The sequence below is a fragment of the Hemiscyllium ocellatum genome, chromosome 13 (assembly GCF_020745735.1).
Source record: "Hemiscyllium ocellatum isolate sHemOce1 chromosome 13, sHemOce1.pat.X.cur, whole genome shotgun sequence".
Lineage (NCBI taxonomy): Eukaryota > Metazoa > Chordata > Chondrichthyes > Orectolobiformes > Hemiscylliidae > Hemiscyllium > Hemiscyllium ocellatum.
In genome coordinates, this window is record NC_083413.1 from 25,401,247 (window position 1) to 25,423,173 (window position 21,927).

At 43.7% G+C, this 21,927-nt stretch overlaps 1 protein-coding gene across 1 annotated transcript in view; it reads left to right on the forward strand.

Annotated features, from left to right (window-relative positions):
• Positions 1 to 1,082: 1,082 nt before the first annotated feature.
• Positions 1,083 to 21,927, forward strand: part of LOC132821820 (claudin-1-like) — a 43,597-nt gene continuing 22,752 nt past the window's right edge. The window contains exons 1-2 of the mRNA XM_060834647.1: positions 1,083 to 1,179; positions 1,293 to 1,539. Of these exons, the coding sequence (XP_060690630.1) occupies positions 1,317 to 1,539 (223 nt within the window). The 5' untranslated portion in view covers positions 1,083 to 1,179; positions 1,293 to 1,316. The remainder of the gene's footprint in view (positions 1,180 to 1,292; positions 1,540 to 21,927) is intronic.

The following is a 21,927-nucleotide window of genomic DNA, read 5'->3' on the forward strand; positions in this document are numbered from 1 at the left end:
CTCTCCAACCGATGCATTTGATCTGATAAGATTCACACCCAAAAGCATTTATGGCAGATATAATCCGCAGTAACCCTTAAACTCTCTTTAAACTCCCACATCTGACAAGAAGTACATGTAACTCTACTGAAGGCCATTTTTGCTCCTTCACAATCTACAGACGCAGAAAATAGCACCCAAAAATGGTACATTCAAAAATGCTTTACATATCAATAATTACATTGTTTTACATATATGGAGGGCAATTGGATATGTGTTTATATGAATCAGTGTGTGTGATTGATAAGGGAATCCAGGGCAATGTGCATAGTCAGGAAAATGGAATTGAGGTCCTTCTCAGATGAACCACGCCCCTTACTGAATGTGGAGCTGACTCAAGGGTCTCCTCCTGTTTGTGCTATTTTTTTAATCTGCGTATATTTTCATGAATGATTATTTCAGTGTTAATGAGCTGGTGGTATCAGGGACAACGAATGAAACTTCATTTTGGTCTCTATCCAGCACCCTGTAAACAAATGATTCTAAGAAGAAACTAGTGCAGAAAGAGCTCTTCTCAGAAAAAATATATTACATTTATCAAATGGAGGTGTCGCAAATTTCCTGGAACATGACGCTGGGTGGAGGTGAATTCCTTTTTAAGTTGAGTTTCCTGGAAATCTCTCCGAAGCTGGAAAACTGGGGACAGAACTGCAGTGTCTTTGAGACTTGGAGATAAACAGAGACACAGAGTCCACTGAGAGAGCAGCCATTGGGAGTGACATGGAGACATGGACATGGAGAATTATTTGGTAGATGGAGAAACACAGACTTTGAGGTACTGAGAGTGACAGTGAGATGGAAAGATATAGGAACTCAGGGACAGGTGTAGGCCATTCGGCCCCTTGAGCCATTCGGTGAGATCACGGCTGGTCTGTGACCTAACTGCCTTTAGGCCGTATCCCTTGAAACTTTTGCTGAACGGAAATCCCTGTCTACCTCAGATTTAAAAAGAACAACTGATGTAGCATCAACTGAAGATTGTTGAAGACTGTGAGAGGAGCGGGGAGTCACAGAGATACCGAGAGTGACATCGGGTTGTGGCCGATGGAAACCTGAATCCGCCCCTTTAAGGTGTGGCTCAGAGCGAAGGTAGATTCCCAGAACTCGGCAGCACAGCAACAAGTTCTTCAGCAGAGTCAGGTATAGGTCCAGCGAGGGGTGGTCTTTGACTGAGGGCTGTTGTCTGTAGGATTGGGGGGTGGGAGGAGACGGTTTTTCGCTGTGAAGCTGAATTTGCCCCCTTTTCCCTGCAGGCAGAGGTTTTGGTCAGAACCGGAATGGCTAACTCGGGTCTGCAGATCCTGGGCTTCGCCCTGGCTTTTTTCGGATGGATCGGAATCATCACTAGCACCGCTCTACCCCAGTGGAAAACCTCGTCTTACGCGGGCGACAACATTGTGACAGCGCAGGCCATCTATGAGGGTCTCTGGATGTCCTGTGTGTCCCAGAGTACCGGCCAGGTCCAGTGTAAAGTCTACGATTCGCTGCTGAAATTGCACAGTAAGTCGATGTGGGCAACGGAGAGTAGTCTCCCTCTTTCTCTCTCTAACAGAACGGAGCTTTCATTGGTCAGTAGGAGGCTTTAATATCCCCACTACCAGGTAATGGTTCATCTCCTGAAAGCCTGGACGCGCACTTTCCCGGGTCACCGAGTGACTGCAATGATGGGGAAGCCGCGTTCTTTCTGCTTTCAGGTCTCCACACTTCGCCCTGAGCTCTTTCTCCCTCCGGAGTTAACGGGCGGATTTACCAGGATTTCCCATTTCCCAGGTCCCGGTACGTGCTCTGTTGCCCGTTTGTTTAGAAGTTACTCAATTGTTAACTCCAGTTAACGTGCTGCAGGCTATACTGTCTCCATGTGTCTGGATCTGAGGGCAAGTTGCAACTGGTCTACCTGGGGCAGGCAGCCTCTGAAATCTTCCCTATCTTTCTAAAACTGTGAACAAAAATCAATCACCTGTTTCTGCCTCTTCTGTCGCCCGCAGACTAAAACAGAGGGAACTGTGAGCTGGCTGGTTCTGTTCTCACTCTAGGCTGTCCATTCTGAGCCCCAGTTCATTCGTAATGGCTTCCTATCCCTTCCTCTGCTGTTTCCCCTACACTCCTTCCTGCACCCCATTGCTATGTTCTCCCATATATCTCCCCATCTGCAACCGCTGTCGGTTAGCACATGTAAACTGACCACACCTAGCTGGACCTTGCTCAGTCTCTCTTAACCCCTGTACTGCCTCACGTTCATCAAACTGCTGTTCAGTTCCCAGTGTGTGGTAGACAAAACCCAACTGTGTCTTGCAAAGGCAGAAGCCAGAGTCTTTAATCCCCATTGTAAAGTCCACTCCTTTGCCCATGAACCCTGTCCCTGGCAATTGCCAGAGGCTGAACCAGACACAGAAATCGAAGGGTTTATGCCCGAAACATCGAATCTCCTGTTCCTTGGATGCTGCCTGACCTGCTGCGCTTTTCCAGCAACACATTTTCAGCACAGAAATCTCACAGTGCAAAAAGAGACCATTCAGCCCATCATGCCATCATCTTCACATGAGTATCCTTATCTACTGTCTGTTTACAACACTTTTTTTTCAGTCAGATATGAACCTCCAATGGCATGCTGCTAATGTTAAGGCTGCCATACTCTGCCTTGCTTATCCCCTGATCTTTAAACAACCTGCCTTGCTCTTAACCTTCACTGTTCTTCCAGTCTCCTGGCTGGGTTTGCACCTTCTGAAACTTTGCTGACCATGTCCTAACTTGTGCCATGTCCTGTTCGCCCATCATTGCTCACCTCACGGGTCTCTCCCTCCAGGTCTCAATTTTTAATTTTCTCAGCTTTCATCCCAAATGCCTCCATCGCCTTGCGACTCCATATTTCTGCAAAGTCAAATGATTCTACACCCACTGGTGTTATGTTTGCAATTCTGGATTCCCATCACACATATTAACATGCCTACATACCTGTTGGGTCCAAATCCAGAAAGTGAGTGAGTACCTGACAGAATGCATGCAAGTAGATGGAATGGGGCCAGCAACCTTATTCTGTAACTAACTTCCACAATGGGACATTCACTGTATAAATCCATGACTTACAAGGCTTTAGTTTTTGATTAAATAATTCTTATTATCAATGTGCTCAAAATGCCTTCATTTGCACTGTATTGTTCTTACCCTTTCTTTTGAAGTACAAGCTTTGCACTCAATCATGAGTGATCTCTCCTTCTCATCTCCTGACAGTTGTGGTTCCATCTCACCCTTTGCTACTCAACTTGAGTGATAGTTCTTTTGGGTACCTTTTTAGGTTGAAGTTATGACAAGCCATTTAATCATTGGGACATCACAGTGAAACCTAATTTTATCTTGTGCAGGATTCTTGATGAGAATCACAGCTACCCAGATTCTGCTTAAAATTTCTCCACACTTAATTAACTCAGGGAAATGTCACCCCCCCAAATTTCCCTCTCTGACCAAGGTAATGATCGAGATGTCCAAAATAATGAAGCCAATTGAATAAATTGTTGAGAACATGGGAATTGCTAGATGATGAAAGATGACGTTCCTTTAACTTGTCTTCTGCCATTTTGGTTAGTAACATGATGTAATGGTTCTGGAAAGGTTTCAGTGGATTTGAAAACTGTCAATGTAACACCATTATTCAAAAAGGTGAGGGGACAAATAGAACAGGTGACTTAACATCTATGGCAGACTTGAAGTGAGAAAGATGTAGTAGACCGCTTAAAGAACCATCGTCCAAAATATCTTGTTCCTCCTCAGGCATGTGCACTTTCTGTATATAGTCAAGTCTGCTATAACATGGTCGTTCTATTCTTGTGCAACCCCATGTTATAAGAAAATTATGTAATAGCAACTAATTTAAACTAATGAGGCTGGAATCATGCTTTAGAAACAGTGTCCCCAATTCATCGATCATGTTATTAGTGAATGTGCATTAACAAAATGCATGTTATAGCAGAATGATCTGTATTCTGCCTAATGTTGTATAAACATTCAAACAAAATATTATCTTATGAAAAGTGTATTTATTTCATTTGAGTAAACCAATACTGTTCCCATCTTCTCCCCAAGGAACCCATTCCATAGGTTGACCACATCCTAGTTGTTTTGCATACTAAGTTTGAATTCATGCCATTTCAAATACAGCTGTCTTCTAGGTCCACTGGGTCATGTAAGAATGGTAGTAACTGGGAATAATCTTTCAAGAATCTTTAGATTCTGGAAACGTTTCAGTGGATTTGAAAACTATCAAAGTAACACCATTATTCAAAAAGGTGAAGGGACAAATCAAACAGGTGGCTTAACATCTGTTAATGGGAATATGTGAGAGTCTGTTAGAAAGAAAGTAATAACAGACCATACAGAAAAAAAAATACAATCAAGTGGAATCAGCATGGCTTCATAAAGCATATACAGTCATAGAGATGTACAGCACGGAAACAGACCCTTCGGTCCAACTTGTCCATGCCGACCAGATATCTCAACCCAATCTAGTCCCACCTGCCAGCACCTGGCCCATACCCCTCCAAAACCTTCCTATTCAGATACTAGATGCCTTTTAAATGTTGCAATTGTACCAGCCACCACCACTTCCTCTGGGAGCTCATTCCATACAGGTACCACCATCTGCGTGAAAAAGTTGCCCCTTAGGTCTCTTTTTATATCTTTCCCCTCTAACCCTAAACCTATGCCCTCTAGTTCTGGACTCTCCCACCCCAGGGAAAAAGACTTTGTCTATTTATCCTATCCATGCCCCTCATAATTTTGTAAACCTCTGTAAGGTCACCCCTCATCCTCCGATGCTGCAGGGAAAACAGCTCCAGACTATTCAACCTCTCCCTATAGCTCAAATCCTCTAACCCTGGCAACATCCTTGTAAATATCTTCTGAACCCTTTCAAGTTTCATGACATCAAGTTTCAGGAAGGAGACCAGAATTGCATGCAATATTCCAAAGGTGGCCTAACCAATGTCTTGTACAGCCACAACATGACCTCCCAACTCCTGTTCTCAATACTCTGACCAATAAAGGAAAGCATACCAAACACCTTCTTCACTATTCTATCTACCTGTGACTCCATTTTCAAGGAGCAATGAACCTGTACTCCAAGGTCTCTTTGTTAAGCAACACTCCCTAGGGCCTTACCACTAAGTGTATAAGTCCTGCTCTGATTTGCTTTCCTAAAATGCAGCACCTTGCATTTATCTAAATTAAACTCCATCTGTCACTCCTCAGCCCATTTGCCCATCTGATCAAGATCCTGTTGTCATCTGAGGTAACCTTCTTCATTGAACACTACATTTCCAATTTTGGCGTCATCTACAAACAAACTAACTATACCTCTTATGCTCACATCCAAATTGTTTATATAAATGATGAAAAGTAATGGTCCCAGCATTGATCCTTGTGGTACTCCATTGGTCACAGGCTTCCAGGCTGAAAAACAACCCTCCACCACCACCCTCTGTCTTCTACCTTTGAGTCAGTTCTGTATCCAAATGGCTAGTTCTCCTTGTATTCCATGAGATCTAACTTTGCTAACAGTCTCCCATGGGCAAACCTTGTCGAACACCTTATTGAAGTCCATATAGATCATGCTGGAAGTCCATATAGATCATAAAGTCCATACATACCATGCTGGATGAATGTATTCAAATTCTTTATGGAAGTGACAAACAGGATAGGTAAAGAGGAACCAATAGAGATAATATATTTGGATTTCCATTAGGCATTTGATAAAGTGCTGCACACAACAGGCTACATAAGGCTATTTAATAAGACCAAAAGCTCTTGGTGTTGGGTGTAGTTTTTTAGTGTAATGTAATACAAGATTGGGAGTTGGATAAGTTGTTGGAGCTGCACTCATCCAGGCAAGTGGTGATTTTCCATCACACTCCAGATTTGTGCTTTGTAGATGGTGGGCAAGCTTTAAGGAGTCAGGAAGTGAGTTACTCATTGCAGGATTCCTAACTTCTGACCTAGTCTTGTGGCCTTTGTATTTATATGTTCAGTTTCTGTTTCTGTTCAAAGTTAATAGTGGAGGATTCAGTGATGGTAAAACCATTGAATGTCAAGTGATAACGATTAGACACACCCTTGTCAGAGATGGTCACTGCCTGGCACTTGTGTGGTGCAAATGTTGCTTGCCAAATCTGAATATTGTCCAGGTCTTGCTGTATTTGGACTGTTTCAAGGTCTGAGGAGTCACAAATGGTGCTGAACAATGATCAATCAACAGTGACCATCCAACTTCTGACCTTGTTAGAAGGTAAAGGAAGGAGACAACATCTGATTGCTGTTGAATAAGGTATGTTGCTCTGAGAAACTCTTGCACGGATGGCCTAGAGTTGAAATGATAAACCTCCAACAACCACAATCATCTTCCTTTGCAACAAGCATGTATTTACTGAGCAGAAAACCTTCCCCGATTCACATTGAAGCCAGTTTTATTTGGGTTTCCTGATGCCAAACTCCGTTAAGGCTTCAGCCTTGATGTCAGTGCTTTGAAGAGTCAGGATGTGAGTCACTTGCAAGAAGGTTCTGCTCTTAAGTCCTATAGTCTTACTACATGGCACTATTTGAAGAAAATTGGAAGCATTACCTCTGGTGTATTAGCCAGTGCCTGAATCCATCTTGAGAAAAGATGGTCTCATTACTGCACTGTTGTTCATGGGAGTTTATTGTCCAACAGTTAAAGGTTGTCTTTCCTGCATTACAACACTGCAAAAATGCTTTTTTTTTCAATAGTTTTGCCTAGTTGAGAGAAGAAGGAGGATTTTTTTTCAAAAAAGGTGTCTTTGGAACATCTCCTGAAAATGTGGTGGGAGCAGAGACCTTGAATATTTTGAAGGCAGAAGTTAATAGACCTTTAAGAAAGGAGGTGGTAGGTTATTGTGGGGAAGGCAGGGATGAGTAACCAGCCATGATCCTATAGAATGATGGAGCAGGCTCAAGGGGCCAGCGACTTACTTCTGCTCCTTATTCATATGTATATTCATCTCCTTTGGCACATTGAGGGTGGAAGGCTCCATAGAAATGCAAGTCTTTCTTTTTGTGAGCCACCTCAGGAATGAGCCAAAACTCTCTGGCTGATCTTTTGAATATGGGGAGGGGCTGTCAGCTGTATGTTTCTTTCTGTGTTGGAATCAATCCTTCACTTGTTTTCTTCGTTGTTGGTAACATTGGTGACAAAGTAACTTTGAATTAATGTGGTACAAGGGTCAATTGTTGGTTTCAAGCTATATGTTCTATAATTGAAAGTTAACTAAGAGTGGGTTGTTGGAACAAGTTCAAAAATGATAGTACTGAGGGAGTGCTGCACTGTCAGAGGGCCAGTACAAGTGCACAAATCTTTATCTGAATTGTTTGGGCCCAGCTGACTTTCAGAATTCAGAATTATTTGAATTTCAGAATAAGTGACAGTTGATGGTGAAATTTTAACAAATCTCACCAGAGAAGCAGACTCGCTAAGTAAAACGGGCCTTGAGAGAGAATTGAGGCCTGCCAGTGCTGGGCCACGCCCTCACTGTCGCATCTGAGTGACACGCATCGAGTGGGTGTCAACTTGGGTTAACTGTTGGCAAGTCAAACAACTTTGTTAATGAGGAAAAAGAACTTCACAAAAAAAAACTTTCAGACTTTGGAGCTTTTCGGATTTCAGGATTTCCGATAAAGGGTAGTCTACCTGTACTGAAGAAATGCCGCACTATTGGAGGGTCAGTACTGAGGGAGTGAGGCCTCCCCTTGAGGTCCCCAGCATTACAGATGCTACACTTTGACGAATTCAATTGACTCCATCTGGTATCAGGAAATAGTTGAAGGCATCAGATACTGCAAATGCTATGGACTCTGATAACGCTCTGGCAATCAACATACTGTTCCAGGACAGCTATAACACTGGCATCAACTTAGCAATGTGGAAAATTGCCTACATATGTCTTGTCCATAACAAACAGGACATGTCCAACCTGGCTAATTATTGCTCTTGATCATTAGCAAAGTGATGAAAAGGGTAGTTGACAGTGCCGCCAAATGGTACTTACAAAGGAATAGCCTGCTCATTGACCCTTGGTTTGCGTTCTGCCAGAACCACTTTGTTCCAGCCTTGGCCTCCTCCATCGCCACAATGTATCGAACCACAAATTGAAGGAACAACACCTCGTCTTCCACCTGCGCAAGCTACAGCCCATAGGATGCAGCATTCAGTTCTCCAATTTCAAATACTGTCCCTTTCCAACCCACAAATCTCTTCCCAGCACCTCCCCCTCCCTTCCATTCCTCTCAGCTACTACTGGATTCATTCCCCCCACTGAACAACCAGGTCATACCCTCAACCTGTCTTCACTTATTCCTGCCTCACCACCCTGCCCCCACTTCCCCCTTTATCCGCAGTTCCCCCCTATGCCCATCCACAGTCCTGTAGAAGGGTTGCATTCAAAACATCGACTTCTCCACCTTCTGATGCTGCCTGGCGTGCTGTGTCCTCCAGCCTCCTGCTCGACATTAAGGTAGCATTTGAGTGTGATATCAAAGAACTCTACCAAAATCAGAGTCAATTGGAATCAGTGGGAAAGCTGTGCACTGGTTGGAGTCATACTGTGTGGAAAGGAAGATGATTATGGTTGTTGGAGGTCAGTCATCTCAGCTACAGGATATCTCTGCAGAAGTTCCTCAGGGTAGTGTCTTTGGCTCAGCCGTCTTCAGTTGCGGTCTCATTGACCTTCTCTCCATCATAAGGTCAGAAGTGAGGATGTTCATCTGAATTCAGGATTCCTCCGATTCTGAAGCAGCCCATGTCCAAATGCATTAAGACCTGGACAATATCCAGGTTTGGACTGGTAATGAAAATATCCACACGTGCCAGGCAATGACCATCTCCAAAACAGAATCAGAAGAGAAGTTCAGTGATATGACCATCTCTGAATCCCCTCACTATCAGCATCCTGGGGATTATCATTGACCAAACTGAACTGGACTAGCCATATAAATACGGTGACTGTAAGCAGGTCAGAGGCTAGAAATTCTGCAGTAACTAACTCATCTGATTCCTGAAATCCTATCTATCATCAATAAAGTTGAAAGTGTGATGAAATACTCCCCATTTGTCTGAATGAGTCAGTGCTATTCCAATAATACTCAAGAAGCTTAACAGGATAATTTGCCTGCCTGGAGAAAGTCAGGACTGCAGATCTGGGGATCAGAGATTAAAAATGTGTTGCTGGAAAAGCGCAGCAGGTCAGGCAGTATCAAAGGAGAAGGAGAATCAACGTTTCGGGCATGAGCCCTTCTTCAGGAATGAGGAGGGTGTGCCAAGCAGGCTAAGATAAAAGATAGGGAGGAGGGACTTGTGGGAGGGGCGTTGGGAATGCAACAGGTGGAAGGAGGTTAAGGTGAGGGTGATAGGCCGGAGAGGGAGTGAGGGCGGACAGGTCGGGAAGAAGATTGCAGGTCAAGAAGGCAGTGCTGAGTCTGAGGGTTGGGACTGAGAAAAGGTGGGGGAGGAGAAATGAGGAAGCTGGAGAAATCTGTGTTCATCCCTTGTGGTTGGAGGTTTCCTAGGTGGAAGATGAGTCACTCTTCCTCCAGGCGTCGTGTTGCCATGGTCTGGCGATGGAGGAGGCCAAGGACCTGCATGTCCTTGGGGAAGTGGGAGGGGGAATTAAAGTGTTCAGCCACAGGATGGTTGGGTTGGTTGGTGCGGGTGTCCCAAAGGTGTTCTCTGAAACGTTCCGCAAATAGGCGGCCTGTCTCCCCAATGTATAGGAGGCCACATCGGGTGCAGCGGATACAGTAAATGATGTGTGTGGAGGTGCAGGTGAATTTCTGATGGATATTGAAGGATCCTTTGGGGCCTTGGAGGGAAGTGGGGGGGGAGGTGTGGGTGTAAGTTTTGCATTTTTTGTGGTTGCAGGGGAAGGTGCCAGGAGTGGAAGTCGGGTTGGTGGGGGTTGTGGATCTGACAAGGGAATCGCGGAGGGAGTGGTCTTTCTGAAATGCTGACAGGGGTGGGGAGGGAAATATATCCGTGGTGGTGGGGTCCATTTGGAATGTGGCGGTAATGATGAAGGATGATCCGGTGTATCTGGAGGTTGGTGGGGTGGTAGGTGTGGTCTAGTGGGGTTCTGTCCTGGTGGCAATTGGAGGGATGGGGTTCAAGGACTGAGGAGCAGCAAAGGCGAAGGAATTGGGAATATGGGATGGCGTTCCCACCCTGCCCCCTCTAAAAACGCCATCCCATGTTCCCAATTCCTTCGCCTTCGCCGCATCTGTTCCCAGAAGGATCAACTCCAATACCGAACAACCCAGATGGCCTCCTTCTTCAAAGACCGCAATTTCCCCTCAGACGTGGTTGACAATGCTCTCCACCGCATCTCCTCCACTTCCCGCTCCTGCTAAGGATAAAATCCAAGAATCCCTTCCTAACAGCATTGTGCTGTCCATACACGTCATGACTGCAATGATTACAGAAGGCAGCTCACTGTCACTTCTCCAAGGCAATTAGGGATGGGCAATAAATAGTGGAATAGTCAGCACTGTCCACATCACAGGGATGAATTTTGGAAGGAAAGAACTGAGGGTAAGTTACATTTGTTTGGATGAGATGTCACACCAAGGCTCTGACTGTCTTCATGGTCTGATGTAGATCTTATTGCACTAATCTGAAGAGGTGCAGAGGAGTTCTCCCGAATGTCCTGGCTAATATTTACCTCTTCACTATCATCATCACTAAAATTATGAACTGCTCATTGTCCTGGTGTTCTTAGTGGGAATTTGGAAAGTAGGAATTTGCTGCCACTTTCCCTAAAGCAGTAACTATACATTGAGAGAGCTGTAAAACCCTTTGCAATGTTGTAAATGGCACAATAAAGGCATTTTTTAGTGTTGTTTCACTCTGTTTTGCCAAATGGTTTGTTGATCTTGCTTGTTGGCATGGTGGTTCATAACTAGCAATGAGAGCTGCCTTTAATCAGTTTCAGGCAATTGCACTCAAAACAGCCAATCATTAGAACAGAGCTTCCCATACATCTAATGTTCTGGTCAGTCATGTTGGCTGTCAATACTGATCTCTCCCAATGCATACAGCAAACTTTTTCCATGTTCCAGCATGTTTTGGTTCCACAATCGTTTGCATTGCAGGCGTGTCCTCTTTCTACTTGTCTGAATCAGATTAGATTCTGGTGCTGACAAATACTGGCAGTTTCTGAAATTGGTTGAGTTCGATCATTTTTGAGTCACTTGTCAACCTTGGCTCACTGCATGATGCTTCTGTCTGTGAAGGTCACAGAAACGATCTCCATCCAGTTGAGCATAAATCCCAGGTGAGCTTTCCTCACTGTCCAAACTGCCATTTCTCACAGGTCTGTCTCTCAGATATAAAAGATGTCATGAAATAGTGTGAGCAGACGAGCTCTCTATAGTGACCTGGTCAACACTCATCCCTTAATTGTCACTAACAAAATAGATTATTTGGTTGTTATTTCATTCTGCAAGATCCCACAAACAGCACGTTTCTGATACATCTCCCACATTCTAGCAGTGAATATGCTTCAAAAGTACTTAACTGACTGTGTAAAATACTTGGGATGATCTGAAAGTCGATAAATACAATGCAAGTTTATTCTTGCCCGTGCAGCCAGCAACAAGATACCTTTGTACTGCATGTAGAACAGTTCAAACATAGATTTTTAGGTAGGTTTTTGTTCATAAAGAGACTGCATGGTTTAAGGAGCCAATTGCTGAGAGCAGTGCTCCAGAAAGTGAAGGCTTACTCAGTGTGTTGAAAGAAATGAGAGGGTGGAGGGAACACTGAGAAATTTGACTGCAATATTGTTACAGAGCTGGAAAGGGTAGTTGTACAAATGCTGTTGCCCCAATTTAGGGGTCGAGCATTGGTGGACAAAATCTCCAAATAAGGGGCAGATCACTTAGTACTCAGATGAAGAGGAATGTCTTCACTAAAGGTGCTGAATCTTTGGAAATCTTTATTCCCATCACCAATGGAGCTCGGTTATTGAACAGAAACAAGACAGAAATCAATATATTTCTCAAGACTAAAAATATTAGTGCAATGAAGGATAACGTGTGAAAATGGCATTGAAATCAATAATTAAATTGCAGAACACATTTGATTGGGTGGATGGCTTACTTCAGCTCCTGTTTCTTATGATCCTAGAAGCCAGATTTAGGAATGGGGAATTTGGATGGAAATAAAGTGCAAGGATTTTGGTAGAGATCAAATAAAAAGAGACTATCAGTGTGGTTTCATTGCCATGAGTGAAGATTGGAAATTAGGGATCAGGAGGCCTGAATTGATCAATAACAAATCATACAAACGTTGGGTAGAGGCCCTGGAATAGGCCAGTTGAACCTTTGAATTTTATCCAATTTGGTGGATCCTCCCTGATCTGGATTTGGTCTCTGCTTCACTTTCCTGTCCATCTTACACATAACCCTTGACTCCCTTGACTATCAAACATCTATCTAAATCTGCCTTGAATAAATTTAAGGACCCAACCTCCATTGCCTTCAAGGGAGGAGAACTTCATACTGAAATAATTTGTCCTCATCTCTGTCTGAAAAAGGGCACCTTTTTTTAAAAACTGCGTACCTTAAGTTTTGTGTTACCCATATTCTTTAGGAATCCACTCTGTCCAGTTTCATAAGGCCAGCTTGTTTTTCTAAAGTCCAATGGGTAGGCCCAACCTGTTCAACCTTCCCTCGTAAGATAACATCTTCATCCCAGAAATGAGTTGTCTGAACGTTTCTAACCTGCCTCTAAAGTGATCATATTTCCTTTCAAATAAGAAGTCCAAAACTGTGCTCAGTACTCTAGTGTGGTCTCACCAATATCCGATGCAGCTGCAGTAAAACTTCACTATATTTATATTCCATTCCCACATCAAATAAACACTGAAATCGAATAAAGAACTTGGGTGGAATTTCTTAACGTTGTGGTGAGAATGTGAAGCTCAGAGCTTGTTATATATGCATCAAGATTTGATGTATAACAGAGACGGAAGTGGAAGAAGGAATGAGAGTGGGTGTAGATTTGTACAGAGTACAAGTACCAGAAGGCCCTTTGGGATGTTCTTGTAATTCTACATTGATGAGAACAACTTTCTGGATGGGCTAAGTTTATGAGGTAGAGCTTTGGGAAGGTGGATGTGTTCCAACAGGTACAGTATTGTACAGAGATGACAGTGGGTTTTGGCAGTTGCAAAACAAAGGTGAGGGTGAAGGCAGCTATATCATGGAGGTGGAAGGTGGCAGTTTTCTGATAAACAGGATGTGGGATCTACACGGCTGGACAGGAGCAGGTAGCTCTGGCATGGCTGGGAGGGAGTCACTGTTGCGAGAGTGACTACTAAGGACATATTAAACCAAGAGTGAAGGAGCAGAGTTTGTGTTCAATAGCCAATTAAGCATTAGTCTATATTCACACAATGGAGGAAATCCCAGCAGCCATTTTATGCACAGTAAGCTTTCTCAAACTGGAATGTGCTAAATGATCAGGCCATATGTTTAATGGGATTGGGTGGAGGATCGTTGTTGACCAAGGTGCAGAGAGTGTGCTGCATTGTTGTTCTTTCAATAGTACCATAACATCCTTAACATCCAACTTGGTGGACCTGTTGGGTCTTCATTTAAGGCTTCATTAGAAATACAATCCCTCCAACAGTGCGACATCCTTTCATTGCCATCCAAAATTGTTAGCATACGTCGTGAGCTCAAATGTGCTTAAACCCTGATCTGGGAGCACAAGGACTGAGCTGAAAGTCAGGACAAACTAACTTTTTAAAATGTGTCTATAATAACCTGAATACAAAGCTCTTTACTGAAAGGAATTAATATTTGTTTTCAAAAAGGATGGAGAGGGACTGACAAGGAGTTAAACATGAACAATTTATTTCTGTGAAGGGACTCTCATTTCCAACTCCTGTTAAATTATGGTGGGTAAAAACAATGACTGCAGATGCTGGAAACGAGATTCTGGATTAGTGGTGCTGGAAGAGCACAGCAGTTCAAACAGCATCCGAGGAACAGTAAAATTGACGTTTCGGGCAAAAGCCCTTCATCAGGAATAAAGGCTGAGAGCCTGAAGGGTGGAGAGATAAACTAGAGGAGAGTGGGGGTGAGGGGATAGTAGCATAGAGTACAATAGGTGAGTGGGGGAGGGGATCAAGGTGATAGGTCAAGGAGGAGGGTGGAATGGATAGGTGGAAAAGAAGATAGGCAGGTAGGACAAGTCATGGGGACAGTGCTGAGCTGGAGGTTTGGAACGAGGGTGAGGTGGGGGAAGGGGAAATGAGGAAACTATTGAAATCCACATTGATGCCCTGGGGTTGAAGTGTTCCGAGGCGGAAGATGAGGCGTTCTTCCTCCAGGCATCTGGTGGTGAGGGAGCGACGGTGAAGGAGGCCCAGGACCTCCATGTCCTCAGCAGAGTGGGAGGGGGAGTTGAAATGTTGGGCCACAGGGCGGTGTGGTTGATTGGTGCGGGTGTCCCGGAGATGTTCCCTAAAGCGCTCTGCTAGGAGGCGTCCAGTCTCCCCAATGTAGAGGAGACCGCATCGGGAGCAACGGATACAATAAATGATATTGGTGGATGTGCAGGTAAAACTTTGGATGTGGAAGGCTCCTTTAGGGTCTTGGATGGAGGTAAGGGAGGAGGTGTGGGTGCAGGTTTTGCAATTCCTGCGGTGGCAGGGGAAGGTGCCAGGATGGGAGGGTGGGTTGTAGGGGGGGGGTGGACCTGACCAGGTAGTCACGCAGGGAACGGTCTTTGCGGAAGGTGGAAAAGGGTGGGGAGGGAAATATATCCCTGGTGGTGGGGTCTTTTTGGAGGTGGCGGAAATGTCGGCGGATGATTTGTTCTGCCTTGTTACAGTTGGAGGGGTGGAGTCTGAGGGCGGATATGCGGAATGTGGACGAGATGCGTTGGAGGGCATCTTTAACCACGTGGGAAGGGGACTTACGGTCTCTAAAGAAGGAGGCCATCTGGTGCGTTCTGTGGTGGAACTGGTCCACCTGGGAGCAAATACAGGCAGAGGCGGAGGAATTGGAAATACAGGATGGCATTTTTCCAAGAGGTAGGGTGGGAAGAATGTAATCCAGGTAGCTGTGGGAGTCGGTGGGTTTGTAAAAAATGTCAGTGTCAAGTCGGTCGTCATTAATGGAGATGGAGAGGTCCAGGAAGGGGAGGGAGGTGTCAGAGATGGTCCAGGTAAATTTAAGGTCAGGGTGGAATGTGTTGGTGAAGTTGATGAATTGCTCAACCTCCTCGCGGGAGCACGAGGTGGCGCCAATGCAGTCATCAATGTCGTGGAGGAAGAGGTGGGGAGTGGTGCCGGTGTAATTACGGAAGATCATCTGTTCTACGTGGCCAACAAAGAGACAGGCATAGCTGGGGCCCATACCTGTGCCCATGGCTACTCCTTTGGTCTGGATGAAGTGGGAGGATTCAAAGGAGAAATTGTTTAGGGTGAGGACCAGTTCGGCCAAACGAATGAGAGTATTGGTGGAAGGGTACTGTTGGGGACGTCTGGAGAGGAAAAAACGGAGGGCTTGGAGACCCTGATCATGGCGGATGGAGATGTAGAAGGATTGGATATCCTGTTAAATTATCCCAAGCATCAAACTGTCTTGGTGGAGATAATTTTGAATTATTTGGTCATGTTTTAAAGCTGCTGATATTGAAGATCTGTCATCATCCAATAGTTCAATTGCTATCACTGAAATAAATTAAGCACATATCCATTGAGTCATTTACTGGTCTGCAGCGAGATTCCTAAGTTGTGTACTAGTTCAAAGTCTAACAGTTGAACTGAAACTAATCCAATGTGTCTATTTCAGTAGTTTTGGTGAGGTAGTGATTTAGTGTTTCAGGTGGAATTACAAGATCATATACTTTTGAAGAACAAGATGTTCTTTAAGCAACACCCAAATCAGATGAACTGATTAGTATTCGTGGGAGCAGACTGTGTTCAAATTGGCTGCAGCATTTCCTGCATATGTGACTGCTATATATTTAAGAGTTTCTTTATTGGTTTTGGAATGTGCAAAGGTTGTGAAAGGTGCTATATAAATACAAGTTATTCTTTATGGAGACAGAAATTGATTTAATGTAGCACTTTTTTTAAGATGGTTCTAGGCTGTTGTTGACATTTCATTCTGTTATGTTTATTGGGCCCCCCTGTGTATACCAGCTCAAAGGCATGAATTGGAAATCGAGTTTTTAATTACTTTAGTTATTCATCTCACACTGCCTTTTGTGAAGACCAGATCAATTATATCATCTGCAAGGCAGGTTAGAACAGAACATCCTTCAGCATTATTGATGAATGACTAGTGAGTGCTTGGTTGGCAAAATGTGTGTGATACTACCCAGTGATTACATTGCTGGCAAGCAGCACCTCCTGGCCCAGGAACAATGGCCAAGCAACGAGGAGGAGATTCTGGACTCCAGGAACAGATTCATAACTTCAGATTGCAATTCTTGTTGAAGGCTCTATACCCTAAACATATGTTTCAGTCAGGTTTTGAGTTTTAATAATATCTCCGCTCATACACTTAGCCTTTTTTTGCTGAGCAGGTCAACAGAACTCAAATTCGGTAACTCCCTGAAGGCAAAACGTCGCCAGGTGAACTTGGATACTGGCCCATTTTGTGTTATCTTTATGACACACTGCCTAGTTAACTGGAATATAATTTGCATCCTCCGTCAACTCCTCCATTTGTACTGGAACCCCATGTTCTTCCAGTCTCTTGCATGAAATAACATTTTGGAAATACTCAGCATTTCTGATGAAAGTTCAAAAGCCTGAGATATTTACACTCTTTTTCTCTTCACGTGGATGCTTCCAGACCTGCACTTCCTATTTTTGGTTAAGATTTCCCGTATTTTGTTTTGGCCTCCAGCATGTTGTCTATTTTATTCCACTATTGCTGTTATGCCTCTAGAACATAAGCTCTAGAACTCCTTCCCTAAACCTCTTCTCCTTTTGTCCTTTTAGTCATGACTCTTAATGGCATCTCCTTCGGCTCAATGTAAGTTTTTATCTAAAGCCTCTTGGGAAAAGAGCATAATAGGAATAGAATTAGACTTGTCAACCCTTTGATGAGATTATGGTTGAGCTTCTGCCTCAACCATCTCACATTATTCCCATAAAACATCCCTTAATATCCAAAAATCTGTTCATCTCAGCTTTGAATATTCACAATGATTGAACATCCCTGCAGCTCCACCTCCACACAGCGGAGGATTCCAAAGATTGACAACATTTGAAATGAAGACATTTTACACAACTCAGGCTGAAATGGCCAACTCCTTATTCTGAGACAGTGATCTATCATTTTTGACAACACAGATAGGGAAACATCTTCCTAAATCTGCCTAATCAAGCCTGGTATGTATTTTGTATATTTCAATCCCTCAAGGAAGGAAATGGTCAGCGTATCAGGCTGATACTCTGGTGGGATATGAGATTAAATCTCACCATAGTAAATGGTGCGATTTGAATTCCAGAAACATAAAAGGTTAGTCTGATAAAATCCCTGCAGTGTGTAAGTAAGCCACTCAGCCCATCAGGCTAACACTGATCCTCCAAAAAGCATCTCACCCAGAATTTCCCACCTAGCCTGCACATTCCACCTTACCTGCACATCTTTGGAGTGTGCGAGGAAACCAGAACACCTGGAGAACCCCCACATAGACTCAGGAAGAAGGTGCAAACTCCAAACAGACAGTTGCCCGAAGCTGGAATTGAACCTGAGATCCCTGGTGCTGTGAGACAGCAGTGCTAGCTGCTGAGCCATTGTGCCACCCACATAATGGTGACTGTGTAACCATTGCCATTTGTTGTAAAAGCTGGTTCGGGTTCATTAACATCCTTTAGTGAAGGCAATCAGTCATCCTTACCCAGTCTAATCTCGACCCACAGCAGTGGTCATCTTAACTGACCTCTGAAATGGTCCTAACAAACCACTCCGATCAGGAGGGAGTTAGAGATGGGCAGTAAATGCTGGCCTAGCCAGCAATGCTCACATCCCATAAATAAATTTTAAAAGAACACTCATTCTCCTAAATTCTGGAGAATGTAGATCTAATCTGCTCCACTCTCCTCAAAACCCCTCATCATAGGAACCAGTCTTGTGAACCTTTATTGCAGCTTATATTGCAGATACAAGTGTTTCTTTCTCTGAGTAAGGAGATCAAAGCTAAATATCTGGAGTACTGTGAGATCACACCAAGGTTCCAGTTGTTGCAGTTAGACCTCTTTATTTACGATACTCCAGTCCTTTTGTTATTTGCTTTTCTAAGTGTTTGCTTTTTTGAAAAAAAATATTCATGGCATTTGGGCATTGTTGGTTGAGCCAGGATTCACTACCCATCCCTAATGCACCTTGAACTGAGTTGTTTGCTTGGGCCATTTAAGAGAGTAGTTAACAGTCAATCATATTGTTGTGGGTCTGGAGTCATGTGTGGGCCAAACTGGGAAAGGATAACGGATTTTATATTCTAAAGGACATTAATGAACCAGGAGGGTTTTATGTTCAGCATTTAAGTAGTTTTAAATTTAAATTGTTTATTCCATTAAAATTTCCCCATCTGCTATGGTATGGTTTGAATCCATGACCCAAGAATATTAGCCTGGATTCCCAATTACTAAATTCAATGATGTAACCACTGCCTCCCTGATTGTGCTTAAACTTCATATTCACTTTCTCTAATTCATATACAAGGACCATGCATCTCTGAGTGGTCACATTATCCATACTGTCTAAATTTTGAAAATATTCCAGCATTTTTCTACTTTCCCTTCAGAAAGGGGTAGCTTCACACGTCCACATGTTATACTCCATATGCTTTATTATTATTCACTCATTGAAGCTTGGCATACAATCTTGCTGCTGTTCGCACCTTCCTCATTGGTTACTTTCCCATCCAACTCCGTCATTAGCAAGTAGCTAAGGAATCTCTGTGTAAAGTGTTTAAGTTCTTGATGTAGGTTACAAATAGCTGAGGCCCAAAAACTAATGGACTCCATTAATTACAACCTGCCAATCTGAAAATGACCCACTTACTCCGACTCTGTTTTAGGAGTGACCCAATCCTCCAGCCATGTTGATATCCATACTAGTTCTATTAGTCCTAATTACATGTAATTACCTTTCACTTGGCACATGATTGAATGTTTTTTGAAAATCCAAATACTCACTTGTCCTCTCTTTATTCGTCTCGCTAATGACATCCTCAACAACTCAAAAGATTGTTAATGCAATGATGTTTGTAAATCCATACTATCTTTGCTTGGTTATTTTATGTGCCCAGTTGCCATGTGAATAATAGGGAAATTAATGTTTTCCCTATTTCTCATGTTAGTTCCTTCCTCCTTTCTTGACTAAGACAAGCTGCATTTGCTACCTTCCAGGATATGGGAGCAGTTCTGGAACAACAAAACCAACGATTGCTGAAAGCAGAATAGTGCAGGCAATTGAATTGAATTGAATTGACTGTCACGTAAATTGAGGCACAGTGAAAAGCTTTGTCTTGCGAGCAATACAGGCAGATCACATAGTTAAGCAGCATAGATGGTAAATAATAGGTAAACAGCGGCAAAAACAAAAACACAGGCACAGGCGAATGTTAAGAGTTTGTGAGTCCATTCAGTATTCTAACAACAGTAGGACAGAAACTGTCGCGAAACCGGCTGGTGCATGTGTTCAGGCTTCTGTACCTTCTCCCCTGATGGTAGAGGTTATAGAAAAACATTGCCAGGGTGGGATGGATCTTTGAGAATGCTGGCAGCCTTTCCTTGACAGTGGGCCTGGTAGATGGATTCTGTAGATGGGAGGATGGCCTTTGCGATTGTCCGGGCCGAGTTCATCACTTTCTGTAACAGTTTCCGATCTTGAATAGTACAGTTGCCATACCAGATAGTGATATAACCAGACAGAATGCTCTCGATGGCGCACCTATAAAAGTTGGCAAGGGTATTTGCTGTCATGCCAAATTTCCTCAGATGCCTGAGGAACAAGAGGCGTTGTTGGGCTTTTGTAACCAGTGAGTCCACACGAAGAGTCCAAGAAAGCTTGTTGTGAATGACTACTCCCAGGAGCTTGACACTTCTCCACTCGTTCCACCTCTGTGCTGATAATGAGTGAGAGGCATGAGGAACATCCCACCAAAAGTCAATAATGAGTTCCTTGGTTTTGCTGGCGTTGAGAGCTGGGTTGTTCACTGTGTACCATTTTTCCAGGTCTTTCACCTCCCACCTGTAGTCTGATTGTCACCATCTGAGATTAGACCGACTATGGTGGTGTCATCAGCGTACTTGTAAATGGCATTAGTCTGGTATTTGGCAACGCAGTCATGGGTATACAGTGAGTACAGTAGGGGGCTGAGTGCAGACCCCTAAGGGCTCCAGTGTTGAGTGTTAGTGAGGATGAAATATTGTCCCCAATCTTCACTGTTTGTAGCCTGTGGGTCAGGAAACTAAGTATCTAGTTGCAGAGAGTGGGGCTTAGTCTGAGATCACTTGAGGGGATAATAGGTTTGAAGGCTGAACTGTGGTTGATGAGTAGGATTCTTACATAGCTGTTCTTGGTGTCAAGATGTTCTAGGGACGAGTGAAGGGCAAGTGATATGGCATCTGACATGGATCTGTTGGTCTGAAAGGCAAATTGGAGTGGGTCAAGAGTAATGGGGAGGCTGGAGTTGATTAATGCCATGATCAGCCTTTCAAAGCACTTCATAACCACCGAAGTTCGGGCCACTGGGCGGTAGTCATTGAGACATGCTGCATGAGCCTTCTTGGGGCCAGCATCATCCCGGTGCCTATTGAAACAGGCAGGGACAGTTGCTTGCTGCAGGGAGAGGTTGAAGATGTCCGAGAAGATGTTTGTCAGTTGATCTGCGCATGCTCTGAGTGCACGGTCTGGTACTCCGTCTGGTCCCAATGCTTCCCTTGGTTTCGGATGAGGAAAACTGATCTGATATCTGATGCAGCGACTGTTGGGATAGGTTTGTCAGGACTTGTCGGAATAGGTGTTACCTCTCTGCTGAAATTCTGCTCAAAGTGAGCATAGAAGGCGATGAGACGACCTAGGAAGGATATGTCATCGTCTGCTATCATGCACAATCCCTGGTTTGTGAATGGGTTCTGTACCAGAATCTGTTTGCAAGTTGGATATTTGTAAATCAAGGAGCCTCTGTAAATGGAGGTTGTTATTACAATTGGAGATGAAGGAAGAAATGATTGATGTGGACAGTTGTGTATGTTTGATCCAACTCTTCAAAATCTTTATGTTCCTGAGTCAGTGTTGATTTAGAATAACACTGCTCTGTTTATGAAAGCTTTGCACTTATTTCATTGCTCAGCATCTTTTGAGTTGTTTAGTGCCGAGAATGTAATGAGAAAGGTTTAATCAGCTTGGGTGACTCATGTCATGCTGATCATAATGTTCTTTGTTGATTTTTGTTTGCTGGGTTTTGCTTAAAGGCATGCCCTGTGCTAACAAGAACGATGTATCCAGAAATTGCATCTTATTCAAATCAAACAAAAGCATGGGGCCTAAACTTCCCATGTGTTCTCCATGGCAACTCCTTGACCAATCAGTACCTTTATCTTATGCAGTATAGATTCTTGTTCTCTTTGGAATTTGGTGTTTTATACCTGCCCTGATGAATGCAAGAAAACTTTCACAATGGTGTTGTCTTTTTCAGTAATGCTCACATGGTGTGTAACCAAGTGACCGAGTGTTTAAAATGACACATTGAATTCCTCAGATGAATAGCTGCTCAGGGCATACCGGAAATCTTCCTCTTGTGTGTCTTTAATGTTTTGAGATAGTGTAACAAAAGAACTTGCATGACTTTGGAGC